Consider the following 14,040-nt stretch of genomic DNA (forward strand, 5'->3'; position numbering starts at 1 on the left):
CAAAGTTAGGTATGACCTTACTCTCAAAAGTGGTAGCTTGGTCGAGCAGTAAGGCAGTACCAAAGGACAGTGTAAAGCATTTATTGTACACACTCAGTCAGCAAATGGTTTCACACACTCAATAACTGAACTCTAAGCCAATGGTTTATATATATAAAATATATGCTTGTTTTATTTTTAGAACCACAGAGGGGATAAAAATATACTTTCTCAGAATGAGAGGTTGAATATAAATACTTTTGCCTTAAGCAATGAGTTTTTGTAAGCAGTCACAGTTGGTTGCAATAAACAATCCTATTTCCTAAACATAACAATGCATTGAGCTCAATGGTAAATTCAGGTTATTTGTAATAAATTACTTTTCAGTTTACTTTTGGAATTCCAGGTCTGGCTACTAGATCTAGCCCTGGGTCAGTATTCAGAATCAAGTGATGAAAGTCGACTTAGTAACTGTAATGATTTTTAAATAATATTTAGCTATTTCAAAAGTTAGCACTTAGAAAATATTTCAAAGAAAACATTCAATGGATCTCTATGGCAAGAAATTCAAATTGCAGGTAGAGTACTTTGTCGATACTTTAGTAATCCAGGACTGGGTACCTAGACCCAGGACTGGGGTCCTTATCAAAAACAGGTAAGTAATTACGTTTGCAGAAATTGTACGATTTTAAAAGAATATTTCAAGTTTGCAGAAATCGACACTTAGAAGAAATTTCACAGAAAAGCAGACAATGGTTTCCTATGGAAGAAAAATGAGTTAGAGGTAAGTATAGTTGTGGACACTTTTCAGAGTCAGGGCTGGGCACCAAGATCCAGCACTGGGAGCTCACCTAGGAGCAGGTGAGTAAATTCGTTTCTGTCACTTGGCTGATTTTTGGTGAATATTTGCAGTTTAGAAAAGTTCACACTTAGAAGATTTTTGAAGAAAAAGCCAGTCAATGTTACCCTATGAGGAAAATGAAGTTAGCGGTTTAAGGGTAAGTACTTGACTGGCAGAGTTGAAATTCCGGGCATAGACTCAGGGGTCCCCCAGTGTCAGGTAGGTACAGTTGGTTCACCCTCAGCGGTTTCAGGACGGCCGGGTGCAGAGAGAGTTAGGCCCAATGTTATCCTATGAGGGATAGGGGGGCCTTGGTTGGTGGCTGCTGTCTGGCAGGCCACGCGGCTGTGGGAGCTGGGCTCCTGGTCACTTACTCAGGGCAAGTGGGGAAGTAGGTTAGTGTAGAGAGGGCACTGCCAGGGCCACTCGGGCGGCTGGGTGCAGGGTGCTTTTGAGCCCTCGGGCGCTGAATGGAAATCAATGGGAATGTTCCGGTTTGGAAAAAGGCTGCAAGCTCGGGGACGAGGATGCTTCAGGTGCCACCACCACTTCGAGAGGTAAGTTGGATAGTTGTAGGTTAGGTGGGTACCCCGGGATTGGGCACAGGGGGCCGCAGGGCGCCGCGTGCAGGGGTGCCTTTTGATGTCGGAAATCTTACCCTCTGGTTGATCGCGGTTGGGGTGGCACTCTGTTCTGAGGCTGCAGGCTTCTTCCGGAATGTCGAGGGGGGTCCTTGGGTGCCAGACTCGGGGTCACAGTCGCCGTGGGGTCGTCTTCAGGGTCTTTGTCCACTCCGGCACCGGCCAGGCTTGGCTGGTGCAGAGTGTGTTGGGTCCGCGGTTCCGGGCTGCTGCCAGGGGTTAAAAATAGGTTTCTTGAGTAGAGCCTCTACTCATGGGAGTCCCAGGGAATCAGAGTTCAAAGGTAGCCAGGTCCTTCGGGGTTTTTGAGGTTGCTGGCCACAAGAGATGCCGCGCTGGAGCAGGAGCAGGTTCGAGGGTCGACAGCCCGGTAGGGCTGGGGCCAAAGCAGTTGGTGTCTTCCTCTTTTTAGCAGCTGCAGGGCAGGTATTTGTTCTTCTTGCTCTTCTTGTAGTTTCGAATCTGGGATCTGTCTAAGGAAGGTTCAGGGTGCCCCTAAATACTAGATTTAGGGGCGTTACAGGTAGGTGAAGGCCAGGGACCAATGGGTCCTTGTCCTGGGGTGGGTACACCCCCTATCCTGCCTCTCTCCTGTGGGAGGGGGGCAGTAGCCTAATCCTGATAGGGTAGGGCCCCCCATCTTCAAGATGGCGATAGCCCGGAGATGTGCTTCACCTCGCCTCCCCCACCTGAGGGGTGGGGTGGGCAGGCTGGCACATTCCCTGTCCTTGTATGGGGTTTCCGGCCAAGCTTCCCTCCAGAGTGGGGGGTTGCAGAGGCCTGGGGAATCTCCAAGAGGCGGCATGCCTTTGAAGCTTCCCTTGGCTCATCCTGGGGGAGGAGATTTATCACCTCACCCAGGACGTGCATTTTTGCAGGCCCGGGAGAGCAGGGGCTCTCCCACCCAGGGGTCCAGCAACGTGTCTGCTGTGTGGCAGCCTGGGCAGCCTCAGAGCAAACGTGGATTGCAGGTTAGCTGTAAGGGGGCATCTCTAAGATGCCCCCTTATGATACCAAACTTCCCAGCCTTCAGTGTTGCCAGTATGGTGCTGTGGAGCTCGTGTTTGACGAGCTCTCAGCACCATGTACTCGTAAAGGGCAGCACTGTACTTACAGTGCCCAGGAATGGACCTGGGTACTGTAGGGGCACAGGGCTCCTGCTCCTGTGCCCACACCATAGGAATAAGGCACCCAGCCAGAGGGGTGGCTGACATATGCCTTGGCAGTGTAGGTGATGGGCATGGCACACAGAGATGTGTGCCATGTCGACTCTTTGTTTTGTCCTGCACCCAGACACTCAGCCTGCAAAGGCAGTGTGTGTGTGTAAGGGCACAGGGTCTCTAAGGATGGCACAATGAGTGCTGCAGCCCTTAGAGGCCTTCCCTGGTCACAAGGCCCTGGGTACCTAGGGTACCATTTACTAGGGGCTGACATGTGGCCAGGGTTTGCCAATTGGGAGTTTGTATTTTAGGGAAGGAACACAGGCCCTGGGCACCTGATTGGCAGGCGCCCAGGGCACAGCAAGGAAAAGTGCATCAGCTATTAGGCAAAAGGGGGGGGGGGTTACTGCAACAGAAACCCACTTTCTCACACTAACCGAATCCAAGGCCCCTAACAGTTATCCACTAATGGTTGGACACATCTGTTTGTGGGGCCTCACACTACTTACCCTGGGCTTTCTGGGGCTCTCCAAAACTAAACACACAACTATTGAGATGGAAGCAAAGACTGTTTAAGTGAGGCCAGAGAGGCAGACACTCTCCAGACGTGCCTCCACTAAAAAGCATCTGAGAGAGTCATGTAAGTAATGTTTGTAGTCTAGAAACACCTAACTCCACTTGGTATGCATATGAATGAAAACAAAGGTATACTTCACGCAATGACAACACTGTTATACTCAAATTAGGCAACATGTAGATACACTTTAAAAAGTCTCTTAAAAAAAAAAAAAGTAGGAAATGCCCAGGGGTCCAGCAACGTGTCTGCTGTGTGGCAGCCTGGGCAGCCTCAGAGCAAACGTGGATTGCAGGTTAGCTGTAAGGGGGCATCTCTAAGATGCCCTCTGGGGTGCTTAGTACATTAAATCCCACACTGGCATCAGTGCGGGTTTAATGTGCTGAGAAGTTTGATACCAAACTTCCCAGCCTTCAGTGTTGCCAGTATGGTGCTGTGGAGCTCGTGTTTGACGAGCTCTCAGCACCATGTACTCGTAAAGGGCAGCACTGTACTTACAGTGCCCAGGAATGGACCTGGGTACTGTAGGGGCACAGGGCTCCTGCTCCTGTGCCCACACCATAGGAATAAGGCACCCAGCCAGAGGGGTGGCTGACATATGCCTTGGCAGTGTAGGTGATGGGCATGGCACACAGAGATGTGTGCCATGTCGACTCTTTGTTTTGTCCTGCACCCAGACACTCAGCCTGCAAAGGCAGTGTGTGTGTGTAAGGGCACAGGGTCTCTAAGGATGGCACAATGAGTGCTGCAGCCCTTAGAGGCCTTCCCTGGTCACAAGGCCCTGGGTACCTAGGGTACCATTTACTAGGGGCTGACATGTGGCCAGGGTTTGCCAATTGGGAGTTTGTATTTTAGGGAAGGAACACAGGCCCTGGGCACCTGATTGGCAGGCGCCCAGGGCACAGCAAGGAAAAGTGCATCAGCTATTAGGCAAAAGGGGGGGGGGGGGTTACTGCAACAGAAACCCACTTTCTCACACTAACCGAATCCAAGGCCCCTAACAGTTATCCACTAATGGTTGGACACATCTGTTTGTGGGGGCTCACACTACTTACCCTGGGCTTTCTGGGGCTCTCCAAAACTAAACACACAACTATTGAGATGGAAGCAAAGACTGTTTAAGTGAGGCCAGAGAGGCAGACACTCTCCAGACGTGCCTCCACTAAAAAGCATCTGAGAGAGTCATGTAAGTAATGTTTGTAGTCTAGAAACACCTAACTCCACTTGGTATGCATATGAATGAAAACAAAGGTATACTTCACGCAATGACAACACTGTTATACTCAAATTAGGCAACATGTAGATACACTTTAAAAAGTCTCTTAAAAAAAAAAAAGTAGGAAATGCCAAAGCCAACCACACTGAATTAGCGATGAAAGGTTGCGTCAAAGGTGAGAGCCCACTGGTGGGGCAACCATAATGATGGCAGAATAGAGTGTCCAGGAAGGACTGGTAACATGGAAAATCAACTAAGGGTGGAAAAATCTAACTCCTGGGGAGAGACATCACAGACACATTGGATTCCTTCTAATGAAGATAGGGCTCCTCTCTCTTATAACAAAGGCTAAAGGTCAGAGAAGAAAAACCATACTTAGCAGTCATACATCCCATATAAGAAAGACAAAAAAGGAATTAATAACTAATCAATAACACTGAGACCTCTGCAGAGCAGGTGAGATACATGAGATGCCCATCTTACTAGCGGAGGAAGATTTACACTGGGAGATACAAGATAAATAAAGTGATTTCAAACAGTCATTTTCAGAGGAGGGAATAAACATAGCATGCAGTCTAATAGCTGAGAAAAGTACAAGTCTAGGAGTGCTTCTCTAGGAAGTCTTTTAATCTGCGGCCGATACATGGCCCTTGTGCTAGCTCATTGCATCAAAGCTTCTCTATTCAGCTGCCGTCCCCACCTCCGAGATCTCAGCAGTATGGAGCGCCAGTGCATAAAAAGGACCCGACTTATCAAGGGCAGCGTGTCGGGTTGATAATCATATTGATGAGTATAGCACACTGGTTCATACAGACACAGAAGACTGAGAATAACAAGGTGTGAAACTCAACATGACAATGGATCAGGTCTGGATGCTCTAATATTGCACTAAGATACTCCTAGTTAAAGCAGCTGCAACATTTGCTGCAGTTCTAGACAAAATGCCTGCATTCTTTCTAATCTCAAGTGTGAAGGTATGGAGTAAACTGACAAAAAATAATACATGTTGACTTGTAATTGAAAGGGCTGTATGATTCTAGGAAATGTCCCTTTTTGGCGTGGTCGCGCTGCATTGTTTGCCTTTTGCTGGACTCGTAGGACCCGATTCACAGAGGTAAACGTAGACGTTTGGTCTAAGCTTTGACCAAACGTCTAAGTAAGTTGGAGACTTTGGGAATTCACAAAGGATATTTATGAGTACTATCTTTATGTCTTCACTCGAACATGGGCCAGTGCAACTATAATGCTTCATTGAATGTGTCCCTAGTAAGCGACCAATCCTTCACTTGCCAGACACCTAGGAACAGTACACCTTTACCACCCAGGCTCTGGACAATTTCACCTACACGGCTTTGACATATTTTTGATTCCTTTAGTGGGACTATTATTGCCCTGAAGTGAAAGTCCCCACAAGTACTGCTGCTTCCCTCTATGAGTGCTGCAAGACCCCCTTGATGGTTATTTAAAAAAAACATATATAGAACGGATCAGCCACCTGTTACAGTTGCTCCTGTCTTCTTCCTTTTGTCCCTTTAGATGTATTATTGGGACATAGGAACCCGCAGGGTGTTTTAAAAGAGCCCTCACTCACCTACCTAGTGGGTGACTTGCTTCATCATTGGGTTCCCACCCTGGTTGCCGAATGCTTACAGGGTGTGCTGCGACGCCAGAATTACTGCAGAGCTGTTTGTTTTTTCAGTGCTTTTTGTGCAAGTGACGAGGTGATTTGTTAAAATTGGCTCGGGGAGCATCACAATAGTTTTTTAATTAAGAGTTCGAGGGTTCCCAGTCAATGCTAAAAACAAGTGGTTGATATACATGGGATGTTAAATTGATCCCATGTATCCTCATTAAGGACATCCCGGGTGTGGTCTACATGTTTCAGCCACTAGAAGTACCCCCGAAGGTCAATGTGGCTTTCTTCAGGACCAGAAAAATTTGGTGCACACGTACTAAAGCATGCACGGCAAGGATATATGTAGAGGGAGCTTACAAAATATCCTCGTGAGTGTTCAATCACAATACGTCTTGTATTGTGTCGTTTTTGCTCAAGGCAGGATTCCTCATGGGTTACTGCTTAGACGTGGGCTAAATTGGCAAGACTTTTGTCCATGCGCCTCAGCGTCTGTTGCACCTACTGGCGTCAATGTAGTCCCGTATTGCAGCTGTCTGAGCAGTAACCCATGTTGAATCCAGCCTCCAGCAAAACAACACAATACGAGACGTATTGTGATCAAACACTCGCAAGGATATTTTGTAAGTACCGTCTACATATACCCTCGCCGTGCATGCTTCAGTACGTGTGCACCAAATTTTTCTGGTCCTGAAGAAAGCCACATTGACCTTCGGGGGCTACTACTAGTGGCTGAAACATGTAGACCACAGCCAGGATGACCTTAATGAGGATACATGGGATCAATTTAACATCCCATATATATAAACCACTTGTTTTTAGCATGGACAGGGAACCCTCGATTAAAATACTATTGTGAGGCTTCCAGCGCCAATTTTTAATAAATCACCTTGTCACTTGCACAAAAAGCACTGAAAAAACAACCAGCTCTGCAGTAATTCTGGCGTCGCAGCACACCCTGGAAGCATTCGGCAACCAGGGTGGGAACCCAATGATGAAGCAAGTCACCCACTAGGTAGGTGAGTGAGGGCTCTTTTAAAACACCCTGCGGGTTCTTATGTCCCTACAATTCACCTAAAGGGACAAAAGGAAGAAGACGGAAGCAACCGTAACAGTAACAGGAGACTGATCAGTTGTATATTTGTTTTGTATCATTGTGGATTGGGAACACGACTTCTACTTCTCTCTTTGTTTATATTGTATTAAAAAAAAACATATATATATTATAATTAGGGCTCCCGGTTGTATGGTATTTATATTTTTGTCACTTCCGTCTGTATTTATCCATATTTACTTTTTGCAAATTTTACCTGTATTTATCCATATTTATTTTAGGTTTTGTGGAAAAATGAAGCTGAAATGTGTATATTTCTGCATTTATTTAACCAATTAATGTTCATTCGTGCCTGAACACCTGACAGGTTTCAATAATATATACCCACTTAGGTGGTAAAATATGCACATGTAAGAAAATATGTAAATTTTAGTATCAAAGTTGTGCAAATCTACTGCTGTTGGAGGCTCTTTATTAAAATCCCTATATTTTTTTAATCCCCTTGCTGTCAATCCGCACAGCAACTGGCCTGGCAGTCCTGAATGACAGCATTTAGATTGACTCAAAAACAACCCTATATCCATTTTTATCCACTTTTAAAAATAAATACAGACAGAAAAATAAATGTTTTCTATCTGTATTGATGTGTAAAAATCAATAAAAACCGAAAACAGGGAGCCTTAATTATAATACTTGAAAAGCTAATTCTAAATACAGACTAGTTCAGAAAATTCATCTGAAAATGAGAATACAACTTATCACAATACTGAAAATTTGTATCATCTGTACTTATCAATGCGAGGCCCCACACACTGTAAATGCTACTACCAGGCACGTGGCATGTAAAGCAATTCTTTGTTCCCATAATAACTAGGGCTTGAACTGAAAATTACCATATGAAGAAAGGATGCTTGGGCTGTGTGGATCCAGTTCAACACCAGGTTTACCCTTTTCTTCCACCAAATAAGGTCCAGCTTTCATTCTATGGGACTTCTGTGGGGACAATCCCTGCTAATGGACCTATCCAAGCCCACAACTGTACCACTAAAGTCTTAACTGCACAGAACAGCAAACAAGGAATTTTAGCAAATAAGAGAGATATTTAAAGATATGTCCTTCATTCTGAAACACTTGGCCTGTCTCCCTCTTACAGCATATATGTCATGAAAGACTGATGTCAGGTATACAAAGCGTTGGTTATCCAACTAATATGTGGCCACAGTCAGAACCTCCTACTGCACCGGTCAGGCCCTTCCTCCTCTACTTGTCTTAAAATCCAACAAAACCTGAACCGATCACATCTAATGATCTCCCTGCATACACAAGACTCCTCCTTCCTTAGACTAGCTTCAGAAAAGCTTCCAAGACTCCTCTCTCAGGAAGCCCTCTGATATGGTATGCTCTCTCCTTACTATACAATCGGGCCTGAACGCCCTCTACCCTTGCACTCTTTGCGCTATGTAAACCCCTCTGCTACACTTCAGGACCATGATTCTACTCTATGAATACTTCCAATAAAACAAAAATATCAATAAATAAGTAGTTCAGAACATCTCACTCACCTGCGGAACTACTGATGGCTCCTCTCTTAATCGGATGCTGGCGCTCCAGCGAACATGTTGTCTCCTCCTCTTCTTTTATGATAAAAGAAATGACCTCATGCCCTGTTGTTAAAAGGACATACAAATGGTAGCTATGCTTAGTAGAGAGACATGGCATAATCTGCACTACTGTGTTCCCTCATGTCATGAAGCATTGTCAGAGGAAGGGCCTTATAAGATCATGCAAAGGTTTCAAGACCAAGTGAAATGATTGAAAGGGAAAGGGAAGGTGATGATGTTAATAAAGTATTCACGAGAAAAGTAGTCCCTTAGCGGCAATACCCAATTAGATCACTCATCCAGAATCCATAGCAACTTACCTACGCCTGGGCGGGCACTGTGCTGTCCTCCTTCCTGAGTAGAGTCCATTAAAAAAGATTTTGATGCTTGCTCCTCCCTTTGACGTATGTCAGCATTGACAAGGGAATACCCTGTTGGATGAAGTGTAGATGTTTATACATTTCGCAGTCAGCCTTCACTGAACACATTTTCCTTCTACAAACCTCCTGATTTTCCAAAGTTTAGTTCCTACTACGAACCCAACTACGCTTGCCACCTACTAGCTGGACTCCCTGCTACCTTTCCTTGTTAAAGTCTTGAAGAAGGTCATGAACAAACAACTAACTGCCACCTCAGCGACAACCAGCTTCTCAACACCACTCAATCGGTTACCGGCCCAAACACAGCACTGAGACTGCCATCATGTCTGCCATGGACGACATCAGACTGATCATGGATAGAGGAAACACCCTGGCCCGCATGCTGTTGAATATATACACTGCATTTGCTACTGTGTCCCACCTCAACCTCTCTCCATGCCTACACAACCCTGGCATCCAAGGACCCACACTATGATGAATCTGCCCTTTCCTAACAGGGCACACCCAGTCAGTCTGCCTGACACCCTTCACCTCATCGCTCAGCCCTAATCTGTTCAACATCGACATGATCCCACTCACGAGCATCATTTGGACCCAAGGGATCAATGTTATTTCACATGTAGACGACGCCCACCTCTTTATCTACCTCTCTGACAAACTTCAAACATCCAGACTAACCTCTCCACCTGCATGTCCAACGTCGTCAAATGGATGAAGATCAACTCCGTCTTACTTAACACAGACAAGACAGAAGTAGTTATGTTCGGCAAAGACACCTATATATGGAATTCCACCCAGTGGCCTGCCGATCTTGGACCCACTCCCAACCTTACCAACCATACAGAAAACGTGGTCGACAATCAGCTGTCCATGGCAAGCCAGGTGAAGACAGTCTCTGCTGCCTGCTTCCACACCCTGAAGATGCAAGGTCTTCAAGTGGATTCCTCTCCACACCCATAACTGTCACTCCGGCACTCATCACCAGCAAGGTGGATCAAGGGAACAGACTATACATAGGCATCAATGCACTACTCACCAGGACACTTCAGACCAAACAGAACTCAGCAGCCGGACTCACTCTCCGACTCCCACCCCACTCCCACATCCCCAAACCTCAAATCCTCCACTGGCTCTCCGTCCATACACAGGTTGTTTTCCTCATGCATACATACAAAGCCTTGCACAACATTGGTTCCACCTACCTCAACAATACATAAACTTCCAAAAACCTACCAGACACTTCCACTCTGCTGGACTTCTATGCGCTCACACCCCCCACTTACGAAGAACCACATCTTGCGACTGTTTTCTCCTACCTCAGTCCTAAAGAGAGCAGCCTCTACACATCCCAGCCTCCTTCTCAGATCTTGATTTTACCAAGAAACTGAAAACTTGGATCTTCGCCTAATTCCAGCACCTTTTATAAGGCTACGTAGAGCCTGCTTCCAGTGCCAGTATACCATTCCAGGTAAACTCTGCGCTTTGCAAATATACTTAAGATAATAGAACATATGAGTGGTGGCCAGTGAAGCATTCTACTACGGCTCTGCAAGGGTGAGCGGTCGCAGGCTTTTCAGGGAGGCAGTGTTGAGATGTACAAACTCAGCCCTCAACAATCATGTAGCAGCGCAATAACTGAATGTCCAACACAGTGCTTTACTTTGGTAAAATGAAGATCCTTTTAATCTACAAACTTGAAAAGAAAGACGTCACAGAATGCAAGACAGGCACAGTTCTGGTGCTTGAACTAGTACACCTTGTATTCTGCCAGACGCCGCCTCTGTCAGGTGCCTCCCACCCCTGGTAGGCCTAGGACAGCCGTTGGCCAAGGTTTGAGCACCCTTGGACATGTATCAAGGCTTAGGTGCATATTTCCTCAAAGTTCAGTTCTAACGCTCAGTCCCTAAGCAAGTCTCTGCTAGTAAACAGTCTTACCATAGTCCAGGCATATGAGTCCCTTTTGCAGCATCTGGTGAGGAATGGCAGCAAACATCTCACTTCACTCCTGCTTCTTGGAGATGATGCGCCGGCTGGAATCGCAACCGGGTAGGGGTAGCAAAGGGACAACAGTGGGAGCCACCGTCATGTGACCTCGCATGACTTTGGAACTCGGTGGTCACTTTTTTGGGTTGCCAGTGAAGTGCAGTAGGTGGGCTGCCAAGATCAAAAGTCAGAGCAGCACATGGACAGCTACAGCAGGGTTTCAGTTGCAGTGGCACAGCACAGGTTGGGCACAGTCTTAGATGGCGGCTGCATGGTGCACTCAGCCTCAGTCGTAAACGTCTTAGCAACACACTCCAGCACGGGTACAAGCTTCTCAGCAGTAGTGTGCTCTGACTCAGGCACAAACTTCTCAATAGCTCTGGACATGATGGTTGACCATATGCCACTCCTGGAACTGCTTTCTTGGAAAGAATGTTGCCCACAAGCCTCAGGGCATGCAGATAGGTCTCCCAGTCTTCGTTCAGCCAGGAGACCCAGAGAGCAGCGGGGGTCAGGCTGTTTTGGCGCTTTGGGTTAGCCACACCTCTGAATGGTTGTGTGACTCCTTTCCTGTCTCAGCAGCAGGTTGGATTGACTCCACTTCGTCCAGCTGACTCCAGGAGATCCCCCCTCACCTCGGGGGACTTCCTGTCAGACAGACACCAGCTCTGGTTGCGCAGTAGTTCTTTCAGTGTTCTACAGAGTACTCCCTTCCTCGTTGAATACAACTTGGTTTTGGTTAATGCCCTTAATCTGTATTAATATTTCACTCACCTTCGGTTGGACGAGGACGGATGTCTGGTCCATCCAAGCCTTCCCATTCTCTGCACGACCTCTTTTCCTCTTCTTGGATTGGGATCACGATGTCGGGGTGTGGGACGGGGTAACAGTCTGCGTAGAGAAGGCAGGCGTTTTACACATTTGACTCGTGCACAAAATACTTAAAAACGTGATCAAGTAACATGTTATATTAATAGCACATCCACACATTTATTATTACAGTGCAAAAGGCCAATTCCTTGTTATGACCAGAGTGCGACATAACTGACGTGCGAAAAGACTGCTTACGTAATGGATTTTTGACCGAGGAAACCAACTCTGCCAACATTCAGGCACCCTGCTCGATGTAATTGTATCTTAATGTATAGATTTTATCTTGTATAGCCTGGTTCTCGTCAAATACATTTGTTTCAAACTATTACACGTGGCACAAGGAAGATGGTATATTCGATATGTGCCGATCTGCAATAACTAATATTTTAATGGTTATCAATGCTGGTGGGGGATATTTTGACCCATTCAAAACTTTGCCTCTCACAGGTCATGCCCCCCACTGTTTGATGGACCTGCCAGCACTCTGCCACTCATGTACACACCCAGCTAAGTTACGGCCTGCTGAGTTTCATGCAGATTCCGCTTGGGGGAAAAGTTAAGGGGTGGCCATTCAAAAAAGGAAACGTCTGGTCCAGCACTAACCAATGCATTTTTATCAAACTTGCACTGTTGGGTTGGTGTAAATCAGTGCCACAGTTTTTGAGGTACTTGCGTTTGCAAAATGTGCCATGTGGGGTTGAAAAAGGTAATACTGCTGTATATGTTGTCAGTTGAATTTGGGGCTATCAAGTTTGCGACATTTACATTTTTCTTGCGGTTTGGTGAAGGGATTAAAATAAATGTTTTATTTTTAGACCATCTTTGAAATCATGAATTTAGACAAATTTACCACTTACGTGCTGTGCAGAACATTTTCAGAAATTAAGACAAAACATGATGACAGTTTCTAGGGCACCAGAGGGAATAAATACCACCACAGAGCCCCCAAAGGATTCTACGAATGTATGGTAAGTCGCAAATTATTTGAAATGTGCCTTCTGCTGACCTGGGATGAGATAGTCCGTGTTTTCCCTTCGATCAGTGTCCTGGTGATCCTTCACGTATTGGGGCGCCTCTCCTTTAATCCAGAACGAATCCGCGGAGTTGGCGTCTACATCACCTGGAAATCAAAGGCAAAATCAATGAATTATGCTCTCAAAAGACTTGTCGACCTGGCGTTTTTTCAATTTGCCAATCAAATGTCTTACCTCATTTTATTTTATTTTTTAAGCAACACCTACTTGGTGCCGCTCACCTCTTTTGGATTCACTGGGCTCACGATTCATTCTAACAGGTGAAATAATGTGTTGAAGCCCCATACCACACGTAAGGGTCTTCATTACAATCAAAGGGTCTTCTAAGCTCCTATGTGTTCAGCACTGAGCAGACTTGATAACAAAGAAGTAACTGTTCAAGATCTCACTGGGACTGATGTCAAACTGCAATATTTAACTCTCTTGCCTCAAGGCCCCCAATTTCACCGAACTGCCCAACCAGTACCTAATATCTGGTTTAGTAGCCTTAGAGAGAGGGGTTCAAGCGCCTCTGGTTCTGCTTCAGCACCCTTAGAGAGAGGGGTTCAAGCGCCTCTGGTTCTGCTTCAGCACCCTTAGAGAGAGGGGTTCAAGCGCCTCTGGTTCTGCTTCAGCATTCTTAGAGAGAGGGGTTCAAGCGCCTCTGGTTCTGCTTCAGCACCCTGAGAGAGAGGGGTTCAAGCGCCTCTGGTACTGCTTCAGCACCCTTAGAGAGAGGGGTTCAAGCGCCTCTGGTACTGCTTCAGCACCCTTACCGAGAGGGGTTCAAGCGCCTCTGGTTCTGCTTCAGCACCCTTAACGAGAGGGGTTCAATCGCCTCTGGTTCTGCTTCAGCACCCTTAGAGAGCGGGGGTTCAAGCGCCTCTGGTTCTGCTTCAGCATCCTTAGAGAGAGGGGTTCAAGCGCCTCTGGTTCTGCTTCAGCATCCTTAGAGAGAGGGGTTCAAGCGCCTCTGGTTCTGCTTCAGCACCCTTAGAGAGAGGGGTCAAGCGCCTCTGGTTCTGCTTCAGCATCCTTAGAGAGAGGGGTCAAGCGCCTCTGGTTCTGCTTCAGCATCCTTAGAGAGAGGGG

General features: G+C 46.4%; 1 protein-coding gene across 1 annotated transcript in view; it reads right to left on the reverse strand.

Moving 5' to 3' along the window:
• The window catches only part of LOC146813460 (uncharacterized), a 285,012-nt gene that overhangs the window by 239,129 nt on the left and 31,843 nt on the right, over positions 1 to 14,040 (reverse strand). The window contains 4 exon segments of the mRNA XM_085615431.1: positions 8,661 to 8,762; positions 9,020 to 9,130; positions 11,837 to 11,953; positions 12,942 to 13,055. Of these exon segments, the coding sequence (XP_085471557.1) occupies positions 8,661 to 8,762; positions 9,020 to 9,130; positions 11,837 to 11,953; positions 12,942 to 13,055 (444 nt within the window).

This window comes from Triturus cristatus, chromosome 7 (genome assembly GCF_964204655.1).
Source record: "Triturus cristatus chromosome 7, aTriCri1.1, whole genome shotgun sequence".
Classification (NCBI taxonomy): domain Eukaryota; kingdom Metazoa; phylum Chordata; class Amphibia; order Caudata; family Salamandridae; genus Triturus; species Triturus cristatus.